Raw genomic sequence first — 19768 nt, 5'->3', positions numbered from 1 at the left:
GTTTTCGCAAGGAGAAGGGAACTTGCCAGATTGAGTACTTCAAATTTCGATACATGTTTGGATTTGATATATATTCAAATGGCAAGAGTTGCGTCATTTCATGTAAAGAGATATTATCAGTCTTCGGTGTATGAAAACTGCGTTTCAGACGAGGAGGTTTGGACCAGGACATAATAGAAAACATGACATGTTATCTGTAGTTCTATGCAGTGTTTTAGATTATACTGGGCAAGGTGACAATAGACATACATCACCTTCACAGGTTAGTGCCAGAACAGAACTCGGAAATATTTGTGATCAATTACAGAAACTTTTAGCACTTGACTACTGACTCCTCTGGCACAATTGATGGCTTAATGAGAACTGCAATATATCTTTCTAATTTGAAGACGAGCCGTAAGTGTCCTTTCCAAGAGTTGATGGTCCAGGACTGTGAGTTTGCTTTTCCACGACTCCCTTACCGGTAAATTTAGGGCTGAATGCCCTCTGTGACATCCGTGGGCTGAGAGCTGGTCTTATATCCTCGGTCGAGTTCGGGGTCGAACTAGTTATCTTTGGACTATGAGTGTGGCGGATCTCACCACGGCTTCTGGTGATCATTTCATCAAGAATTTCACCACTATCTATGTCGGTAGTTCTTGTAGGAATTTCTTGATCCTGTGGCATAAACCAGAAGCAAAGCATGAAGCATGACCGTCTAATCTTTTTGCATTTCTATCATGAAGTAAATTCGTGGGGTAATGCTAGACATGCTACAGCTCGGTTATTTTGCTATACCCAATACGGCAGATTTTTTGTAATATTAGTCTTAATAGACCTAGCATTACTCTAGTTTACATCATCCAAGAAACAAGAGGATGATTTTAAAAGTTGTTGATCCCAACTGGAGCAGGTGCATGTCCCATTTGAACAGACATAGGCATGCAGAACAGATTCATACAGCCATAAGACGAAAATGCAGTCATGCTAATGCTTAAAGATGTTCTAGACTAGCATTAGCCTCAGCAAGCCATCGAACAAAATTGATACCGGATAGAAGTGCCATGACTTAAGGATATTTTAATGCTATGTCCATTTAAAATCCATTGACAGGAAAAGCTAGAATGATAGTCCTGACAACTTACTTCAAATGACATATTAAAGGGTATGGCAGGGGCTTCCTCATATTCTGCAGCATCCAGGTCTTGAAGATGAGCTCCTTTAAAGAACTTAGACAGGAAATACTGCCTCACCGGAACGAGCAGCATAATTAAAAGTGGGAACAAGACTCCAGCTATTGGGATCCATGTAATCCCAAAGCACAGGAGCAGGTAAGCTGTCTGGAACAAAGTGAAAAAGGCAATTGTTTTGAAGGGCACAGTCTCAATAAAGGTTGCATGGTACTTCTCCAGAACCCTGCCAAATTAGAAAATAAATCATTGTTTTTTATATTCATACAAGATTCTAACACAAATGATAATCATGCCAATTACATGCAGAAGAAAGCCTGATGACCACCAGCCACTTAACTAGACAATCAGCGATTAGATGGATGCATTGTTCTTCTTTGTTTTGTAAAACCAAAGCTAGATTGCAAGTTGTTACAACTTCTAATTTGAGAGAGAGAGAGAGAGAGAGAGAGAGAGAGAGAGAGAGCACTTGAGATCTAGATGCCATTGCCGAAAGATTTACAGGACAGAATTAGGAGCTTACTTGTATCTTCGACTTGGAGCTGTAAAAAGTAACAAGATCCTCTCCCAGAATTGATTCCCAGGCAAGCTTTCAATGGCCATGAAAGCAAAGTAGCCCCAAAGAACAGATGTCGGGATTTTCTTTAGTAAAGGCATTGCAGCAACACAACCACCAACCATCAGTGCCTGCAGCAGATTACTGAGGCGCTGCTCCTTGACTTCGACCGGTAAAAGATCGTCAATATCCTTATCCACATCAAAAATAGTCTCGTCAATGGGAGCATCGATGTAACCGGTGCTTGAGGCCAGCTGGATTGTCGAGTCTTTCAGCTCTTTCAGCCCCTATACCCGTCATAAAGTTAGTCTTACCAAAAGCAGGGGAAATTATTATTCAGAAGATCAGGCAGATGAGTTCACCAGCATAGGAGGCATTTGGTAGGCCAGGGGAGTCTGCATTTCATTGTAGGCTTCTTGCATATTTCTGTATAGCTGAACAAGATTTGAGTTTTTCCTCATACTTTTCCGGGCTGTTGATGTTAGCTTATTCCGCAGGAGCTGTTTTCAACAAGTGTTAGTCGTGGCACTATAGGTCTTTAAGAAGATGAAATAACAAAATATAAACAAAACTTATAATGAAACGAATATCAACATTCGATCTCAAGCGATATAGTCTACAATTGAGTATACAAAGGACAGAAAACAAGAACATTCCTAGCTCCTTATCAAGCTCTCTGAGGCAAATTACAGCAGTGAGCCTACCATATTGAGACAACATCCACGAGTTCGAGGAATATTGTAGGTGGTTCTAAGCAAGCATAAGTAAGTTTGGCACCCTGAGAAAATGACTTCGCTTCAGCATTAAGTCAGTTTTATAACACTTGGCTACGCCATACATCTCTTATAGTTATGGATGGTCGTTTACTGACTAGCTTGGCTTCCAAGCTGAAGGCTGAGTTTCTTATATCCTCCAGTTCCATCCAAAAACAGGATGCAGGCCCCTCTTTGAATTTGGTCAGCATCCTACTCGGTACAACCAGAAACATGCCCAGGAATATCTTCCTTTTGCCAGTTTTGAGAAGCAAGAGAATCTTAATTTCAATAGCAAAGTTCCTTTTTGAACTACTTAATTCCTTCACTGCCAAGTATTTATTCATCTCATGACCGAAGTTCCAAGAATTACCTGATGTTTCAGAGTAGCTAAACTTTTCGTATGCATTGGAGATTGTGGAATCACACCATTGGAAGGAGGAATGCCAATAAGACCACAGAGGATAGTCTGGTGGGAACCAAACAGATTAAAAGGAGCAAAAGGAACTGTCACATAGCTGGAAAGGAGGTATCACTCACCAAGAAACCTAAAAGGAGGAGGTCGTAATGATAAGAGGACGGTTTCTTGAGATTAAACTCCTTCTGTTGGGCAAGTTGAGATGCAACACTGTGATCAAAATAATAAAGCACAGCTATCATAGTTGCTGGGATAAATGCTCCAACTATATATAGAGGTGGCACATTCAACATTTCCTGTATGCAAGAAAGCATGATATCTCGTCAATACAGGATTCAGTTCGTAAATCCTTCTTCCTGGACCGCAGGCCAAAATGAAATGTGAAAACCCACAATAGATGCATGCTGGAACGCACCTTGACAACTGTCCAGTTTGAATAAGCCCCAGGAGACCAGGGATTTGGACTAAAAAGTCGCCTAGGAATCCCCCTTGGGACATCTTTAACCGGAATATATGACACAGCCGTCCAGACAAGAACCATAAGTGGGACACCGTAGTCTGCAATGAATCCTCGTAACCACCCTATAAAGATCATCACATATTGTTAGCAAAACTCATTATATCTTAACTGTACTTGCTTCAGATAGAAGAGTGCCTCCTCCCATGGCAGCAACTCCCCATTATAGAAAAACCTAATTCCAAATGTTTACCATAACCATGTATAGCATAATAAACAATAATATTTAGGAAGAATTTTAAATATTTCAATAATGCACTTCTTTCAGTGGATGCTTAAAGAATTTATGAATACCTGTTCCATAGCGCCAAGAACGAGCTTTGCGGCTCCTGAGTGCTGTAAGAAGGAGACCAAAGGACAAGACCAGAGCAAACATTCCATTGCCAAATCGCCACGATGGTAATAGTGCAGCCTGATTGGGATTTTCTCTCTCAGGGACGCCAAACTCCTCTATCACTCCCTACGGATTCACAAATTAAAGGCATTTTCAGTCTGTCAAAGACATCTAGTGCTCACTAGCGTACCAGTAGACCCATATGTAGATGTAAGTGGAGAAGCACCTTTGAAAAGCTATCTTCAGAGGGCTCTCCGAGGACATATTGGTAAAAACAAATAATTAAGAATATCTTGCGGTTATATCTAATTTTCAATGTTGAAAGATGATTAAGCATACTCACTCGTATAGCCTGCTGCATAAAGAGCATAGCAATTAGCAGACCAAATAATTCACCAGCAAGCCTCGTAAATCTATTGATTATAGAGCATGCACCCAGAACGGCCAGTAAAAAGAGCAGAAGGGCTGTCCATACACACACCCTATAAGAAAACGCCATAACAGAATGGTTCAGTTTCTCACTGTGAGTGTCACTTTTAAAAACTTTTGATTTCGGAATCGGCAGAGTATATTACCATCCTGTCCAAGCAAGGAAAAGCTTCTGGCCCAAATCCTTTCGGTCTTTCACAAAGTCGAACATGAACGTGTACATTAAGACAGTTGGTTCAGCAACCCCCAGTATGAGAAGTGGTTGTCCTCCCACAAGTGAGTGAATGACACCACAGAGTGCAGTAGATGAAAGAGTTTGAACTGCAGTAAGGGTTCCATCTGCAGGACACGATTCCATTTACTGACTTTAGGAAAGTAATTCCAATAATCAAGAAAGGACATAGACAATTGAGGAAAATTTATTGTACCTGTGTTTCTTTCCAACTGCTCCCCAAATGATATGACTGGAATGGCAGAGGCAAAGAATATGTAAGTCGTTGGCGCCAAGATTCTAATGGGCAAAGAAAGGTCGATCAGGAAAGCTTCGATGAGCATTAAAGATAGTAACACGTACAAGTATCCATCATATCTTTGCACTTGGATCAGCCATATTTTATCAAGTACGCTGACCAAATTCCTCCATGTCCATAGTTTGTACAGCCGTGAATTAAGATGCTAATTCTGTTCTGCCATATAATTGAAAAAAGCTCACGTACCTGATACCGGCTTTGATACCACCTGTCCAATCTTGCTTGTAGCACAGAAGTCTTGCTCTAAGGTCATTCTTGATCCCTCGAAAGGGAACAAAAGTTTCTTCCATGGTTAATTGAGACTTTGAAGAGTGTTACAGTTTACTTTTTATTGGGTTGAAATGCAAAAACAACAGGTTACGAATGATGCTAGAGGCTGCTATTACGGATTTCGCAAGAGCAGAAGCAAAGAAACTGCAGGAGGATAGACTAGGACATCATAGTCATAATTTAACCGAGGGAAAGAGCTACAAAGAATATTTCCTGATCAGGTAAGTACCCAATAAAGGGTTTATGAATGAACGAATGAATTTGGGATGTCTTTACATGATTGAGGGTAGGTAATAATAACTCGCGATAAGATTGGCTAACTTCGAATAGCGAAAGAATCCATCAGAAGGGATGGACCTATTTCAGTTCCATTTCCTTCAGCTATTGCGAAACTAACGAAGGGAATCCATGAAGGACACGGTAAGAGGAGATCTAACTAGCAAAGAGAAGAGGACATTCTCCAAATTAGATACATTTAGCGATCGACTTCAAAAAGCATCACGTCTTTCATCTCAAGAGAGGGTCAAATTAATCAGAGAGTCACCCAGGAAGCGAGCACAAGGATTACCAAATGCAGGGTAAATGCCAAGGAACCGTTACATGGCGCGGAATCAGAAGCTAGAGCTCGCAGCCAATTCTACGAAGTCCTAAGGAGCGAAACGCACTCGAACTAACGGAAAGCCATTACTGGAGCGAAACAACCGACGACCCGAGAGTACTATCGAGCAAAATGCTCAAAACCCAGAACACAGCGGAGCTAACGACAAGTCATGGTCGAGAAACACCACAGCAACCGGTCAACGAACTTCAGGGGAAACGGGCATTCGCAGTCCAGCACACAGACCGCGTTGCAACACCGGAACAACGAGTTACATTACTCACAGAGGGGGAAACGATCATGTAAGGACAACCCAAGAAGGCTCAAGAACCGGGGACAGAGTATCGGAGCGACCCGCAAGAGCAAAATGCAAGTAGAGAAAGATACACACTCGGGCGATACGAGAGGATTTCAGGCGTGGGCGTGGGATGGAGACAGTGGTGCGGATGACTGGACATTAAATAGCACCCGCTCCCCACGTCCAAAAGTACTACTACTGCCAATAATACAAACCAACTCTCTCTCTCTTTTCTCTCTCTATCTCCTCTCTTTCTCTCTCTCTCTCTGCAGTCGTACTCAAGCACGCAGAGAGCGATGTGAGAGGGACAGAGAACGGGGGAGACGACAATGGCAAACTAACGGCTGTGAAGCCTGATGAGAGTTTGTTTCCTTCACGGAATTCGTTTGTTTATTGAGGAGAGGAAAAGGGAAGAAAAGCATGGAAGGATGTGTTATCGGACAGAGAGGAAAACAATGTTTTCTTCGCCTGATCCGATTGCTGATTCCGACAAAATTTTAAATAAAGAAATTAGGTTTGCCGAAACCCCCGCGTACGGATGCGGTGATTCCCGCTTAATTTTTAACCAGACGGGTCTCCGGGCGTGAAATTTAAGATTTCTCCGAATACGACCCCGCCGCCGCCCCCAACACAACGTTATTACGTATTAGAAGTGGTAAGCAATTGGACGGTCCGGTTCCCAAGGCGTTGGGTCCGGTTCCGATTCTGTACCCTGAATCAGTCCCAATTCAGAATCTATACCTTGAATCAATCGGTGTTGGGCTGAAATCTGAAACTGAACTAAAAAAATATTTTTCGTTATTTGGTAAGAAAAATCAAATCTAAATAATTATACATTATTCGGCGCATTAGTGACTTGCGCATAGGCAACTAGGGAACCGGGCAGCCAGGGAACCGGGTACGGTCACCAGGGTCCCGATCCCGGCCTCGATGAACACAAGCCTGGTCTCGATGAACCTGGGTGCGGGGGTCAGGGTCTAAAGCCGGGCCTTGATTGAGCTGGCATCTTGGACCCAATCTCAATGGACTTGGGACTCGGGCTAGGACGCGGGGGTCCCGAGCACAGGTACGGGCGTCGGGGACCCAAGCGCAGCCTCAATGGACACAAGTGCAGCCTTGATGGACATGGGCCCCGGCACTGGGGACCCGAGCACTGGCACTTGGGTCACGGTCCTAGTCTTGATGGACCCGGTCCCAAGCATGGGGTCTCTAGCCCGGACTTTGTGGACTTGAGCCTAGCCTTAATGGACTCGAACATGAGTATTAAAGATCTGGGCACAAGCATCAGGTCTTGAGTCCAATCTCTATGGACCTAGGCTAGGGCGCCAAGGAGTCGAGCAACGATACCGAAATCCTAGGCCTAGCCATGGATGCTGGTGTCCCAAGCCCAAACTCTTCGGACCTGGGCTTGGGCACCGGGGTTTCGAGCCGGCCTCTTTGGACTTGATGAACCCGGCCACTGTCAAGAGCTTGAGAACAAGCATTAGAGTTCCCGTGCCCAAACGTAGAGTTTATGGTTTAAGTATCGATATCTAATCATATTTAAAAAAATGATTTTCGATTTCTGAATTTAAATATGGGAAAAAAATCACAAAAAACCCAAAACTATGCCTATTGTGACACATTTATCCCAAACTTTTTTTTTGTGACACTAAAAACCCCAAACTATGCACATTGTGACACATTTAACCTCCGTTAGGGTTCTGTTAAAATTTTTTGTTAAAACTCTGACGTGGCGGTCGCGTGACGCCATATCAGAAAAAAATTTTAAAAAAAAATCTTTGTTCATTGCGAGTTACTGTTCATCATCTTCGAAGTTACTGTTTATCGTCTTCTCGCTTGGCCAGAGCTCTTCTGGAGTTGGTTTGTCGCTGCCCACTATCGCCTGGACCTCCAGGAGCTTCATGGTAGCTGCCAACCATAGCGCCCGTGAGCTTGAAGCTTGGCCATGGCAGCTCCACTTGAACTTCGTGGTAGCTGCCAACCATGGCGGCCGTGAGCTTGAAGCTTGGCCATGGCCGCTCCACTCGAGTGGAGCGGCCATGGCCAAGCTTCAAGCTCGTTCCTTTTTGGCTTTTCTTTTCTTATCAAAATGTGGTTAGAAGATGATAATGCAAGGATCAACAGTTTTACCATCAAGAAAGATAGCCATTCGAGTTGAAACCGATGGAACTTGGATAGCTTCCGGGAAGTTTCAGAGGAAGAGAACCTCTGGTTGTGAGACCGAGCGACACCTCCACGGCCTCGCCATTTCCCCCGTCCTTAATATTGAGCTTCAATTCTTCGACCTTATAGTTTGGCGGCCGTGAGCTCGAAGCTTGGCCATGGCGGCCGCTCGAGCTCGAAGCTTGGCTGGCCATGATTGCTCCGCTCAAGCTTGAAGCTTGGCCATGGCGGCCGCTTGAGCTCGAAGCTTGGCCTAAGGGCGAAGCTTGGCCGAAGTGGATCTTCGTCATTGTATTCCTCTTCTTCGTCATCAAGCCAAGCTTCGAGCTTGAGCGGCCGCCATGGCCAAGCTTCGAGCTCTACCGGAGCGGCCACGGCCAAGCTTCGAGCTCGCAGCCACCATGGTTGACAGCTACGACAAAGCTCCCGAAGGTCTAGGCGGCAGTGGGCAGCGACGGATGAGCTCTAGAAAAGCTTTGGCCAAGCGAGAAGATAATGAACAGTAACTCACAATGAACAGTCACTTTTTTGAATTTTTGTTAAAATTTTTTTTCTGATGTGGCATCATGCGAGCGCCACGTTAGTGTCACGTCAGAGTTTTAATAAAAAATTTTAACAGAACCTAACAGAGTGTAAATGTGTCACAATGTGTATAGTTTGAGATTTTTGATATCACAAAAAAAAGTTTGGGGTAAATATATCACAGCGAGCATAATTTTGGATTTTTAGTGGTCTTTTTCCTTTAAATATAGATTTTCTATTCACTCATTTTTGTAAGCAACGCAAATGCTGAAAAATGAGGAAAAATGTTTTCTAAAAAATATTTTCCGTGAAATAAATGGAGCCCAAGTGTAGATGACGATGCTAATAAATAATCAACCTAATCAATCATGTCACAAAAATCAACTCAGGCTGGTGAATTTGGTTGATCAAACAAGATTTCCTTAGATCTTTTTGGATTGATCGTTGATAAAGTACATCCACGCACTCAATCCTGAGACAAAGTGGAACGTCCGCGGTGGACATGAACATCAAACGATTCATCCAAATTTCTTTTTTAATTGCTCCTACCTTTTGCAATGACATTGTACATATCACTTACCCTATCCCCTTGTGAAAGTTGCCTAGAGATCACGTATTGTCCTAAAAAATTGTGTTGTTTTTTAATGATATGTGATTGCGCTACACTTGTCATTTCGCGATTGGCCACCAAAAAATAAAAAAACGACCGCCCGTTAATAACCAGCAAAAGTGAATTTTCGAAGGTCAATTTGGACACAATAAGCTGATGCAGCATGATGTCAGGAGTCTTATCAGTTAATTATAGATCAACTTGTGTCAAGTAACATATTTAATTCCTAAATCGTTACTTGTGGAGACCTAGCAGGACCCGAACAACGTATCAAGAGATCTAAGAGATATGTGAATCTTTACAGATAAAATATGGGGAAATCATCCAATCAATCCTAAATTTTTTGATTTTTCCAATTTAGTCCTAAATATTTGCACGAAATTCTAATTTAATTTTTGGGCTAATTTTTGACAAAAATCTCTGATGCGACGGTCCAGTTATCGTTGGCCGTCCTTCGTGGCGTACCCCTACATCAGCGATTTTAAGCGAAAATTGGCCGGAATGATTATATTGGAACTTCACGCAAAGGTTTATAACTAAATTGACAAAACCAAAAAATTTAGGATTGGTATTTGTACAATAGGTTTAGTACTGATGGGAAGATTTCCCCTGACTAGGAGATATATGGAACTAATTAAAGTATATTCAACTCCAAGTACAGCCCCTTCAATTTGGTAATTTATTAATGACCCATTTCAAGGCAAATCGATGATTTATTTGAGTCATTGTCCTATGTTAGGTGAGATGATTAGATATTAAATGTATGTATGATTAAGTGGTACCTTTCAGTTTTCCTAATGGTCCCCTCCCCCTTAGAAACCCTAACCTGTGATGTGCTGATTGAAACCCCCAAAGTTGCATGCGTTTCGAGTCCTCTCTCCTCCAACCATATTGAACAAAGATCACGTACATTGTTTCATATACTCAACAATGTTCACAATGTGACGTGCCAAGGAAAAGAAACAAAGATGCATGCTTGACAATCTGAGCTAAAAATCAATTAAACCCTACAAAGATACATGACTAATCCACTATAATAAGGTGTCAAATCTCAGCTATAAATTGATTAAATCTCAATGAACAATTTCTGCTTGATCTCTTGACAATGGTCATTGTCTTTTTCCTAATTTGTGGTGGTTTGTTTTCTATATTATCGCGTTTGTTTCACGTCGTTCGTTATCTGTAAGGCCCGACCTATTCGACGGGAATTACATTAACATTTTTTAATATTAGTTTGTTATCAGTAAGGCCCGACTTATTCGATGGGAAACACATCAACATTTCTTAATATTATGGGACATGATGAGAGAAATCAAACTCCAAGAGAACCGAACCAATTTTCCTTGTTTATGCTAAGTTTATTCGGAGATATAAAGCATATATCAAAACATGAAGTTGAGGCATATTCGATGTATGCTTTCAAATGACTTGGCACACCTCTATCCAGATAAGGTTAATCGATTTCCTCAAAGAGAAAAATAGATGACGATGGCATATACCTAATCTTGTGACGAACACACCTTGTGATTGGTCGCACTCCAATTTATTTAATAGTTCAGATAATTAAAGTTTAGTATCAAAAGTCGAATGGCTAACCTAAGATAGAAAGTTGCAAGTAGACTAAAGCATGCATATCCCTTCTTTTCTGAAAATAAAATTAGAAAGAAGAGAGGTTGGTACTCTTGATGAATTGTTTTTGGGTAAATCCATGAATATAATTAGAGGAAATAACCCAAGTCAAAATCCACCTATGCAATTGGTGAAGAAGGTGTTTATAGTGGCCTTTCAAATTAGCTTTGTTATTGTCGAAACGAGACATTTATTTGATATAGCTTTCATAACATGGAACATTACCAAAAAAATCCTAAACCCATTTTCATTGTGTAAGTTCAGTCATAAACATTTTAATTGTGCTAATTGAGTTATAAACTTTTTGCCAATTTGCCAATTTAGTTATTCTGGCTAATTTTGGCCAGAAATTGCTGACGTAGACACTAGCCATTTTACCTGATACGGCCGACCCTGACGTAGGCAATTTTCACAATTTTTTTTTAAAATTCGATTTTTTAATATATTTTATTTTATTCTTTTCTTTCCTTTTCTTTTTCCTTCTTCCTCTACCAGTCGTTGGGCCTTAGCAACGGTCGGCGACGGCCAACCTTGCCGGTTTCGAGCGAGGCTCAAGCTCATCCGATCCTGGTGAGATTGAACTTGCCCGAGGACGGCGAGGTCAAGCTCGAAATTTTTTAAAAAATAAAATAAAATAAATTTTAAAAATTGATTTTTAAAAAGAAAAATTATAAAAGTTGCCCACCTCAGCGTCTGTCATGCCACATAGACGGCTAACGTCCATGTCAGTAATTTCTGGTCAAAATTGACCAGAAGGATTAAATTAGCAAGTCATCAAAAGGTTTAAGATTCAATTGACACAATTGAAATGTTTAAAACTATATTAGCATATATGCAATAGGTTTATGACTTGTTTGGTAATTTCTCCTTCATAATATACACGTGGTTTCTTGTGTCTAATAGATCCAATTTTGGGAAAAAGGACACTGGAAATCTCATAACTTTTGTACGACGCTTATTTCAATGCCAAAACTTTTCAATCAATCGCTTGAGTGCCATTTTAGTAAAAAATCAATGCCATCATTGATTTGTATGGCCGGAATATCTAATGTTGCATTAATTTATCATAAATTGGTCGACATGGCTCGCCAAAACATCCAATCAACAAAACCACAAAAAACGATGTTGTTATGGATAAAAAAAATTAGGGCTATAATTAATAATTTGCAAACCGACGCTCTTCTTTGTGACCAAAGGAAAGAGTCACGAAATCTTCTTCTCCACAAGGTATCGGAAAGCTTGTTTCATGGTGGGATCCGCATTACTACTCAGCTTGCTAGAGCAGGCTTTGAAAGCCAAGTCAGGTCAAGAAGTTTATGGAGACGACATACCTGCTTTTGTGCTCGTTGATGTACACAACAAAGTGACTTTTGGGCATGCCCAAAGGAAGGCCTTCTTGATCGCACGTGTGCTTATTCTTGCCTCTGTTGGGAATACGCAGCAGAAACCCGATACCTTTACCTAGTGAGATTGCCAAGAGAAAGTTCAAGTCTGAGCCCGTCAACATGTCTAGTTGGGTCTATCTTTACTCAAAAGTTGATCGAGCCTAATTCTAATTGTTTTGTTACTAGGATATAATAACCTCTCAACAACACATCAATTCTCCAATGTGGGACTTTCTAAAATAACTGATACATACATCTCAACAATCTCCCTCTTACATGTGAGCTCAGTATCTTAGTGTTAGGTTTGCTCCCTTTTAATTTGGGTATTCTTCTTCATCAAGATATCTCAACTTGAATTTATAATGGCCACCTTCATCCCTAGTCGCTTTCTCCAGATCGAACCATGGAGACTACCATCAGGACCGCATTGCCACACCATAATGCCCACCGCCCGGAAATTGTGTTGGTCATCAAATTCCTTTCTTGAGATATTTACCAAAGACCGAAATAGATTGGGAGCCCACCAATCTACTATTGGCTCTAATACCAGTTGTTGGAAACGCACAACAGAAGCTCGATATCTTCGCCATGAGTGATTGCTTAGAGAAACCCCAAGTCTGACTTGTCAAGATATATTGTTGGACCCACATTCACTCAAAAACTTAAGTCAATGAGTTATGGACTAATTAGGATATATTAACTACTTTACACCGCATCAATTCTTCGATGTAGGTGTGACATCCTCGAATTTGGGGCCAAGACGACCAAAGGTGAATGGTAATAAAATGGGCGAGCAGTCCGATATGAGGGTCGGTAATGGAATGGATAACATGGTCGGAATGAGTGTACTGATAGTTGGTCATGGTTCGATCGAAAGATTGTCTAGGGATTGTCCATGGGATCGACAATAAAATGACTCCCCGATCATGCAAGTCGATTAAAGTGATACGACTGTAGATTGATCTTTTGACCATAAGGGTTGTTAGTGGGAAGGTCTGGGATGACCATGGATTAGTGCCGTGTCGGCATGTGTTGATCGCTGGTGATTCCGCACGGCCATGTATCGGTTGCGGATGACCATGGATTGATTCCGGGGTACTGGATTCCAAGCGGTTACATGACAACCGAGGGTCGACCATGGGTCGTTGATACTAGATCGGTCGCGAATCCGCCACGGATCGTCGCGTTAAGTCGGGTAGGTCATGTACGAGCCATGTACCAGCCCACGAGCTTAGTGGCTTGGTTACATATTAGGCTTTGTGCCAACCGCGCTAGCCATGCCTTGTGCCTGGTCATGAATCGGTCATTGTGCTCATCAACTAGATCACAGACCGGCCCCGTGCCCGGCTGTATACCAGTCATTGTGCCTAATCCTTGTGCCTGCTCGTCAGATCCTGCCCTGACCTAGTTTTGTGCTTAACAGACTTGGCCATGAGCCATGCATTGTGCCCATTCATGAGCCAATGCATGTGTTTGGTCCATGAACCGATCCCTCGCTCGTGTGGCCCAGCATTGTACTCGGCGTACCGCTCGTGTAGTCCGGCACCGTGCCTGTGCACTCGGTCCTGTGCCTGGTCATGTGCTCGGCCTCGTGCCTGTGTGGCCCGGCCATGTGCCACGCCCTGTGCCTGATCAGACTTGACTGCACAGGCCACGCGCCTGGTCAGTTCGACTGGCGCGAACTTGCACAATTGGGCTCAGACCTTGGCTTGGTTATATTTGGTCATATCGGGAGGTATTCCTACACTGAACCTCGATTCGAATGGATTGGTAGATCGGATTAAACTCGGAAATTCTCCATTCACTTAGTCATTTTGCTTAGTACCATAATTGATTTTGAGAAATTATCCTTAATGAAGAGGCGAACCATAAGCCGATTGTCCTTAGTGAATTATTAAGTGTCATTAATGGATAAGAACAAGCATGATTCGGCCAAGCTTGAGGAGCAAGAAGCCGAAATTGACCAAGTCAACAATGAGCCAATAATTAGAGGATAATCATTAGGAAAATCTTAGCCTAGAAGACAAGAATGAAGGCCAAGACAAGAATAATTAATGGAAAGACCATTATTAGAGGCTTACGTGTCATCGAGGAAATTAATGCCTTAGGTGACTCATATACCCTAAGTTAGGGCATAATGACCATAATAGGACACTTGGTAGTCAATTGGACACTCAAATTATTAGGCCTAAGATTTGATAAGATCTCCTCCAATAATAAGTGCCACTTGAATGAATATGATTGGTCCATTTGGCATAGTCATTATTGAAGTCTTGGCTATAAATAGGAGAGACCCCAAGCTATTTCATTCTTTCCCCAAAAACCGAACAGCTCTCTCTCTCTCTCTCTCCCCATCTCTCTTGGCCTCCCACTCTCTCTTTCTTGGCCATTGTCTCGGCATCTCTCTTAGCCACACACTCTCACCCACCACACCATCACTGAACACTCTAGGACACCCGTGTAGTTAGTGAATTTTCTATACTTTGATTAGGACGTGGTGTTGCACGTTTGGGCTTGAGTGGTGACCATGTTTGATGCTTGTTTGTGTGCTTGTTATTGTGCATCATGGCCGTAAGTCAAGGCACGTACGGGTCACGAAACGGAATATCGTATAGTCTCGTACTCATGTTGTGGCGTCATGGGATGAGCTTGGCTTGGTGCAGATTTTCATTGAGGCATGTAAATCCGGACCAAGTTAGGCCTTTGAGCCGACACTCGGCATGGCGGACCGAGCCACGTGCCCTCGACCGAGCCCCATATGCTAGGCAATTCGCCCTATAGAGTATGGATCACACAAGCGCCGCACGATTGCACGGGCTAATGTCATCAAGATAAGAATTAAATTGTTTGATGTTTATTGCATGATCACATGAGGGACTAAGGCCGTGACCGATGGATTTCGGGATGTTACTGCCATCGATAGATTTTGGGGTGGTGCTGTTATTGATGGATTTCGAGACGATGCCGCTATTGATGGATTTCGAGGCGATGCCCAAGGGAGGCTCGGATGCCCGGTGAAAACCGGAGGAATCGATGAATTTCGGTTGATGAATAATGAATCCCGTGTGTTTATCTTTGCATGCAACATTGAAAACCATGCTTGATGTTCTCTTGTTTGTTGAACATGCTATGTTTAGTATATAGGCAAGGTAAGAAGCATTTGCTATTGATCTACCATCAACATGCCAACGGTAACGGTTATTTCTCTTGTTCAATGCGAGACTATTTCTTAGCCAAATCATAATGAATTTAACTTACTGAGTTGTGTAACTCACTCTTTATATTTTCAGCTTTGTAGGTATGGCCCTACCACCTCCGGTTCGCTTTGGTCTTTCGATTGAAAAGCATGTGCGAGTGATAGATGTTGTTGATGTCGAGACTGAAACCACATATCGTAAATGTAATACAACTGTTTGAGTTCAAGAGAGTGCGGATGAGCTAGTCCCCCACCGTTATGAAGCATGGTTCGTGCGGTTCGACGGAGACCTTTTGGGTCCCTTAGCTGACTTTGACGGGCCACCCGGGGTTGCTGGTGATGACACGCCTAATGGGAATACGGGTGTACTGTAGCTAGTTGAAGAAGCTTGGGAAAAAAGTTGAATTTTTTTTTTTTGCAGGGATGAAGGTAGTGAAGCTAGGATAACCCCAGCCACACGGTTAGTATGAGAAGGACCGGACGTGATCCGGATATAAACAAATAATCAAGAAGGCTTGTAAGAAAGAAGGGCTTGTAATATAACCATCTATCATGTAAATTACGTGTGCTTGTATGATAAGCTTCTTTGCTCATGTTGTGCTCTAATTGTTGTTTGCTAGTTGCTTTCGCTTGAGCTTAATTAAGGAAAACAATAACCGGACATCGCGTTACAAATCCCCGAAACAATAAAGGCAATCATGACCGGGCCTAGGACCGAACACTGTGGCCTTGGTTCGGGGCATGACAGCAGGTCTTTCAAATATAATTCACACATGCATCTCAACAGACTCTTCATGATTTGCTTGGTAAATGCAGTTTGAGAATGCTTGCTTGATTTTCTAAGAACCCTCTTTTCTTTTTTGTTTTTCCTCTTTTCTATACTCTATTTTTCAAAATTAAAGTTAAGAAAAAATAAACCGAACAAAAAGGGGAAGATATGAAAAATCTTCAAATATGAATGAATGGAAATCATATCTTCTAGACATGTTGCTCGGCAAAACCTCCATTTATCTCTCTTCTTCTTGAGAAAATATTCAATGGTTTGTAAGTGCCATGTCAGTGTTGACGTGGTGTGCCCTTATTTACTAATATCCAATGAGATCTTGACACGTAAATAGTGATTTGAAAATTAAAAAAAAAAGTTCTCTTTTTCCTCTTCCATCTTCAACCTCCGCTCCGCTTTGGCTATCTCCACCGCTTAAGCCGCCACCATATCTGCATCTCGAGTCTTGGCTCATCCATGGCTTCCGGCGACAAGCTCAATAGCTTTATGTTTAAAACATAACAGAGCAGTGGGCTTGCGGCCAAGGCTCCAGATCTAGAGCCATGGCTGTGAGCAATGACCAACCTCGCATCCACCCTCTCCATCGTCCCGGCTGCTGAGCGGCAAATCTGGAGACGTCGACCTCTGCATCTCCCCCTCCGCTATCGCGGGTGAACAAACCGTCGTCTCTCATGGCCTAAGGCTCCAAATCTGGTGTACACACTTTCAGTCCATGGATTCTCTGTTGAGTGGTGGAAGGAGAGATCTTCAGCCATGGCTTCTCTCTTCACCAAATCCAGTCCCTTGCCACCAAATCTGGAAGTGAGGCATCGGACGGAGGAGACAGCCAAAGTGGAGAGATGCGGCGCTAGCAACTCCGGCCCCACCGGTGGCCATGGCGGAAGGAGGCGTGGGCTCGTTGTGAAGATGGAAAAGGAAGAAAAGAGAAATCTAGGTGGATTTAGGGGATTTTTAATTTATTTTTTTGATTCCATGTGTTAATTTGTAATTGGTTAATAATAGATAAGCGCACATCACGTACGTGGCGCTTGCCAACCACTGAATATTTCCTCCTTTGTTGGTTGGCCATGGTTCCTCAATTTTTCTTCTTCTCTGGTCAAGCTAGAGAAGACTTAAAGATTAGGGTTTCATTTTCAAATCAATTTGGGGGAAATTTTTGTCCTTCTTTGCCATGTCAGTCAAAAATTGTTCGCATTGGACTTGAGTTTCTTCTAAAAAAGTCACGTCGGAGTCAAAACTAAAATAAAAAAAGTTACGTAGGACGAATCACCGGATTAAATACTTAAATGATTGATTTTTCACTGATATGGTACTTAAGTGATTGCTAGGAAAGTTTTGGCACTGAAATAAACGTCATACAAAGTTATGACACTTCTTGTGTCATTTTCCCAATTCAAGCTTTATGTAACAAACTAAGAACTATCTATTGTAAATTATAATCACATATAATACGCGAATCATATGCATCAAATTTTTGCAAAAAATCACACGTTTATCTAAGATTATCTTGAAGAGGACAAGTCCACACCATCATCACTATCTTTTGGCAACGTTCGCTATGGCTGTAATACTTCGATTTGATGATTATAATCGAAGGGTAATTGGAGCGGATTCGTGAATACAAGCACATAGGTTTCCAGTTGCCAGTACCCGACATTATCCCAGTAGTGTATGTCCCTCGAAGATAAAGTGACGCAAAAAGTTTGACAAGGAGAGAGAAAGGTGTGTAAAAAGTGATCAGATGGATAGATTAATAATGGAGCTACTAAAACTTCATTTCATACGTGATGCATATACGTTGGGGTATAAATTATTATTTCTTGCAGATTAGGTGGAGGTGCCATGCATAAAGGATTATATTATCTACCCGACATTTTCTCAGTAGTGATATGAGGATGGTCCTATATATATGTTTATATGTTTATATTATATAGTTTTATTTCTTGCATGAGGACAAAAATGCAACAATAAGCTAAGGTTTGGTTTGACTATTACATCTGGTACGAAATTTCGTGAGAGGGATCCCTGACCTTCCTTGCCCACTTGCTGGCCTTTGTTTATGTTACAAACATCATCATTTTACATCGACAGAAGTAAGAAGAGGTTATGCATTATGTACTTTGTCGATTAGTGACGCTACTGGTTGGCAGTCATTGCTCATGACCAAACTGCTTTTTCTGGGCTTGGCTGGAGAAAGGGTTCTCCAAGTTGGGTACATTATGAACCTGCTTGTTTGGCATTCTATGGTTGAACCAAGGTGCTTGCTCCATCACTTTTCTCAGTGTCTCACCCTAGAAAACGAAGTTAGGGATCGAAAGAAGTACGTTTTCAGGGTGCCTAATTGAAGTTTCATCAACTATGTGTTGTCACAATGTCAACCACTTCATTTAGGGGTTTTGATATACACTGAACAACGACAGGACATAGAGACTTGAGAAAAGAAAATTTGTTACCTTGTCGATTTTCGGTGGAAAAAGAACGTTTTCTTATTAGTGGTACCGACAAATAGTCGAGATTTTACATCAGCAATGTTATTAGAAAGTCTCACCCGATAGTTTAAGTTAATAGGGGAACGATAAGCACATGAATATAAGGCACATGTGAATCCTGTAGAAGGTTGATGTATGATAATATTTAACACTCCCCCGTTTACATGTCAGTGGAAAAAAAATGTTATTTTGTCAATTGTTAGTGAAAAAAAAAACAATTTCTTATTAGGGGTACCAATAAAAAATCGAGATCATAAATTAGCAATGCTGTTATAAACTCTGACGCAAAAATTTAATCTAATAGGCGAAGGTTAAGCCAGTTCCTTGCACAGGGCTCTGTATGGTGAAATGGATACTGCTCCTATTATGTGTGAGCAGATTGTGAACCTACCACAAGCAATGAGTATGAAAGGGAGTCCTAAGTACTCCGATACCTTGTTAAAAACTCCACTCCCAAAATAATAAATCATTTGTTGGGGGGGGGGGGGGGGACTATTGTATATAATGCATATTATAACCACGTACTTAAGCGGTGTGAGATTTATACTTAGCAATCTCCCTCGCGTGTAAGCAAATGAGTACTCAGGCAACTTGTGATTCCACCGTGAGCAAATGAGTTTAAAAGATGAGTGCCTCGATTTGACTTTTTTGGCCTATGCTTTGATGACACCATATTAAAAACTCCAACCCAAAAGTTAAGGCAATAGCTAGGTTGAGAGAGACTATATGCATATAAAACACGTGAACTTTTAGACTAAGATCAAATAGGAAATGATACTTTGAATCGTAGAACTATAATGAAATATACGATCGACCGCAATGTGGGATTATGTTAAACAAAGTGATTTATTTATTTCTCTAAAAGGGATTCTTCAAACTTCATAATAAATCTGTTGACAAATATATCTTGGGGATGTTGCCAAAATTTAGAGTCACCTCTTAGATCAGCTCGGGGGATGAGGGTCCTTCTATACCGCACACTTCAAAAAATATAAGTTTAGGTATGGTTCTAAAACCAATCAAATTAAGCAAAGAAGAAGAAGAAGAGCATCGCATGCAGCTCCCAATTAAAAATACAAAATTGAACAGTGTACTATTTTTACAAGTTGTGAATGG

The 19768-nt window shown here is 41.7% G+C and overlaps 1 protein-coding gene across 1 annotated transcript; it reads right to left on the bottom strand.

The window, feature by feature from the left end:
* Positions 1 to 200: 200 nt before the first annotated feature.
* On the bottom strand, positions 201 to 6045 carry LOC115678846 (boron transporter 1-like). Its single transcript, XM_030602310.2, has 12 exons — positions 4892 to 6045; positions 4604 to 4686; positions 4322 to 4514; positions 4090 to 4228; positions 3707 to 3872; positions 3311 to 3477; positions 3018 to 3191; positions 2851 to 2946; positions 2088 to 2225; positions 1693 to 2012; positions 1125 to 1395; positions 201 to 657 (listed from the first exon to the last, which is right to left on the bottom strand). Exons 1-12 carry the CDS (start codon positions 4993 to 4995, stop codon positions 379 to 381), a joined length of 2130 nt encoding a protein of 709 aa, XP_030458170.2. The 5' UTR covers positions 4996 to 6045; the 3' UTR covers positions 201 to 378.
* Between the last annotated feature and the right edge of the window lie 13723 nt (positions 6046 to 19768).

Source organism: Syzygium oleosum, unplaced genomic scaffold (assembly GCF_021117445.2).
Source record: "Syzygium oleosum isolate NSW1041296 unplaced genomic scaffold, Sole_v2.1 Sole_v2.17, whole genome shotgun sequence".
In the NCBI taxonomy this organism is placed as follows: Eukaryota; Viridiplantae; Streptophyta; class Magnoliopsida; order Myrtales; family Myrtaceae; genus Syzygium; species Syzygium oleosum.
The sequence above is the reverse complement of the archived record's forward strand: the minus strand, read 5'-3'. Positions and strand labels throughout refer to the sequence as shown.

Excerpts from the sequence above, each read along its gene's own strand:
- LOC115678846 (XM_030602310.2), bottom strand. The coding sequence starts at position 4,995 with ATGGAAGAAACTTTTGTTCCCTTTCGAGGGATCAAGAATGACCTTAGA. Across the intron at positions 4,687-4,891 it reads GGTATCAAAGCCGGTATCAG|AATCTTGGCGCCAACGACTT; the intron begins GTACGTGAGCTT and ends TTTGCCCATTAG. Across the intron at positions 1,396-1,692 it reads GCTCCAAGTCGAAGATACAA|GGTTCTGGAGAAGTACCATG; the intron begins GTAAGCTCCTAA and ends CTAATTTGGCAG.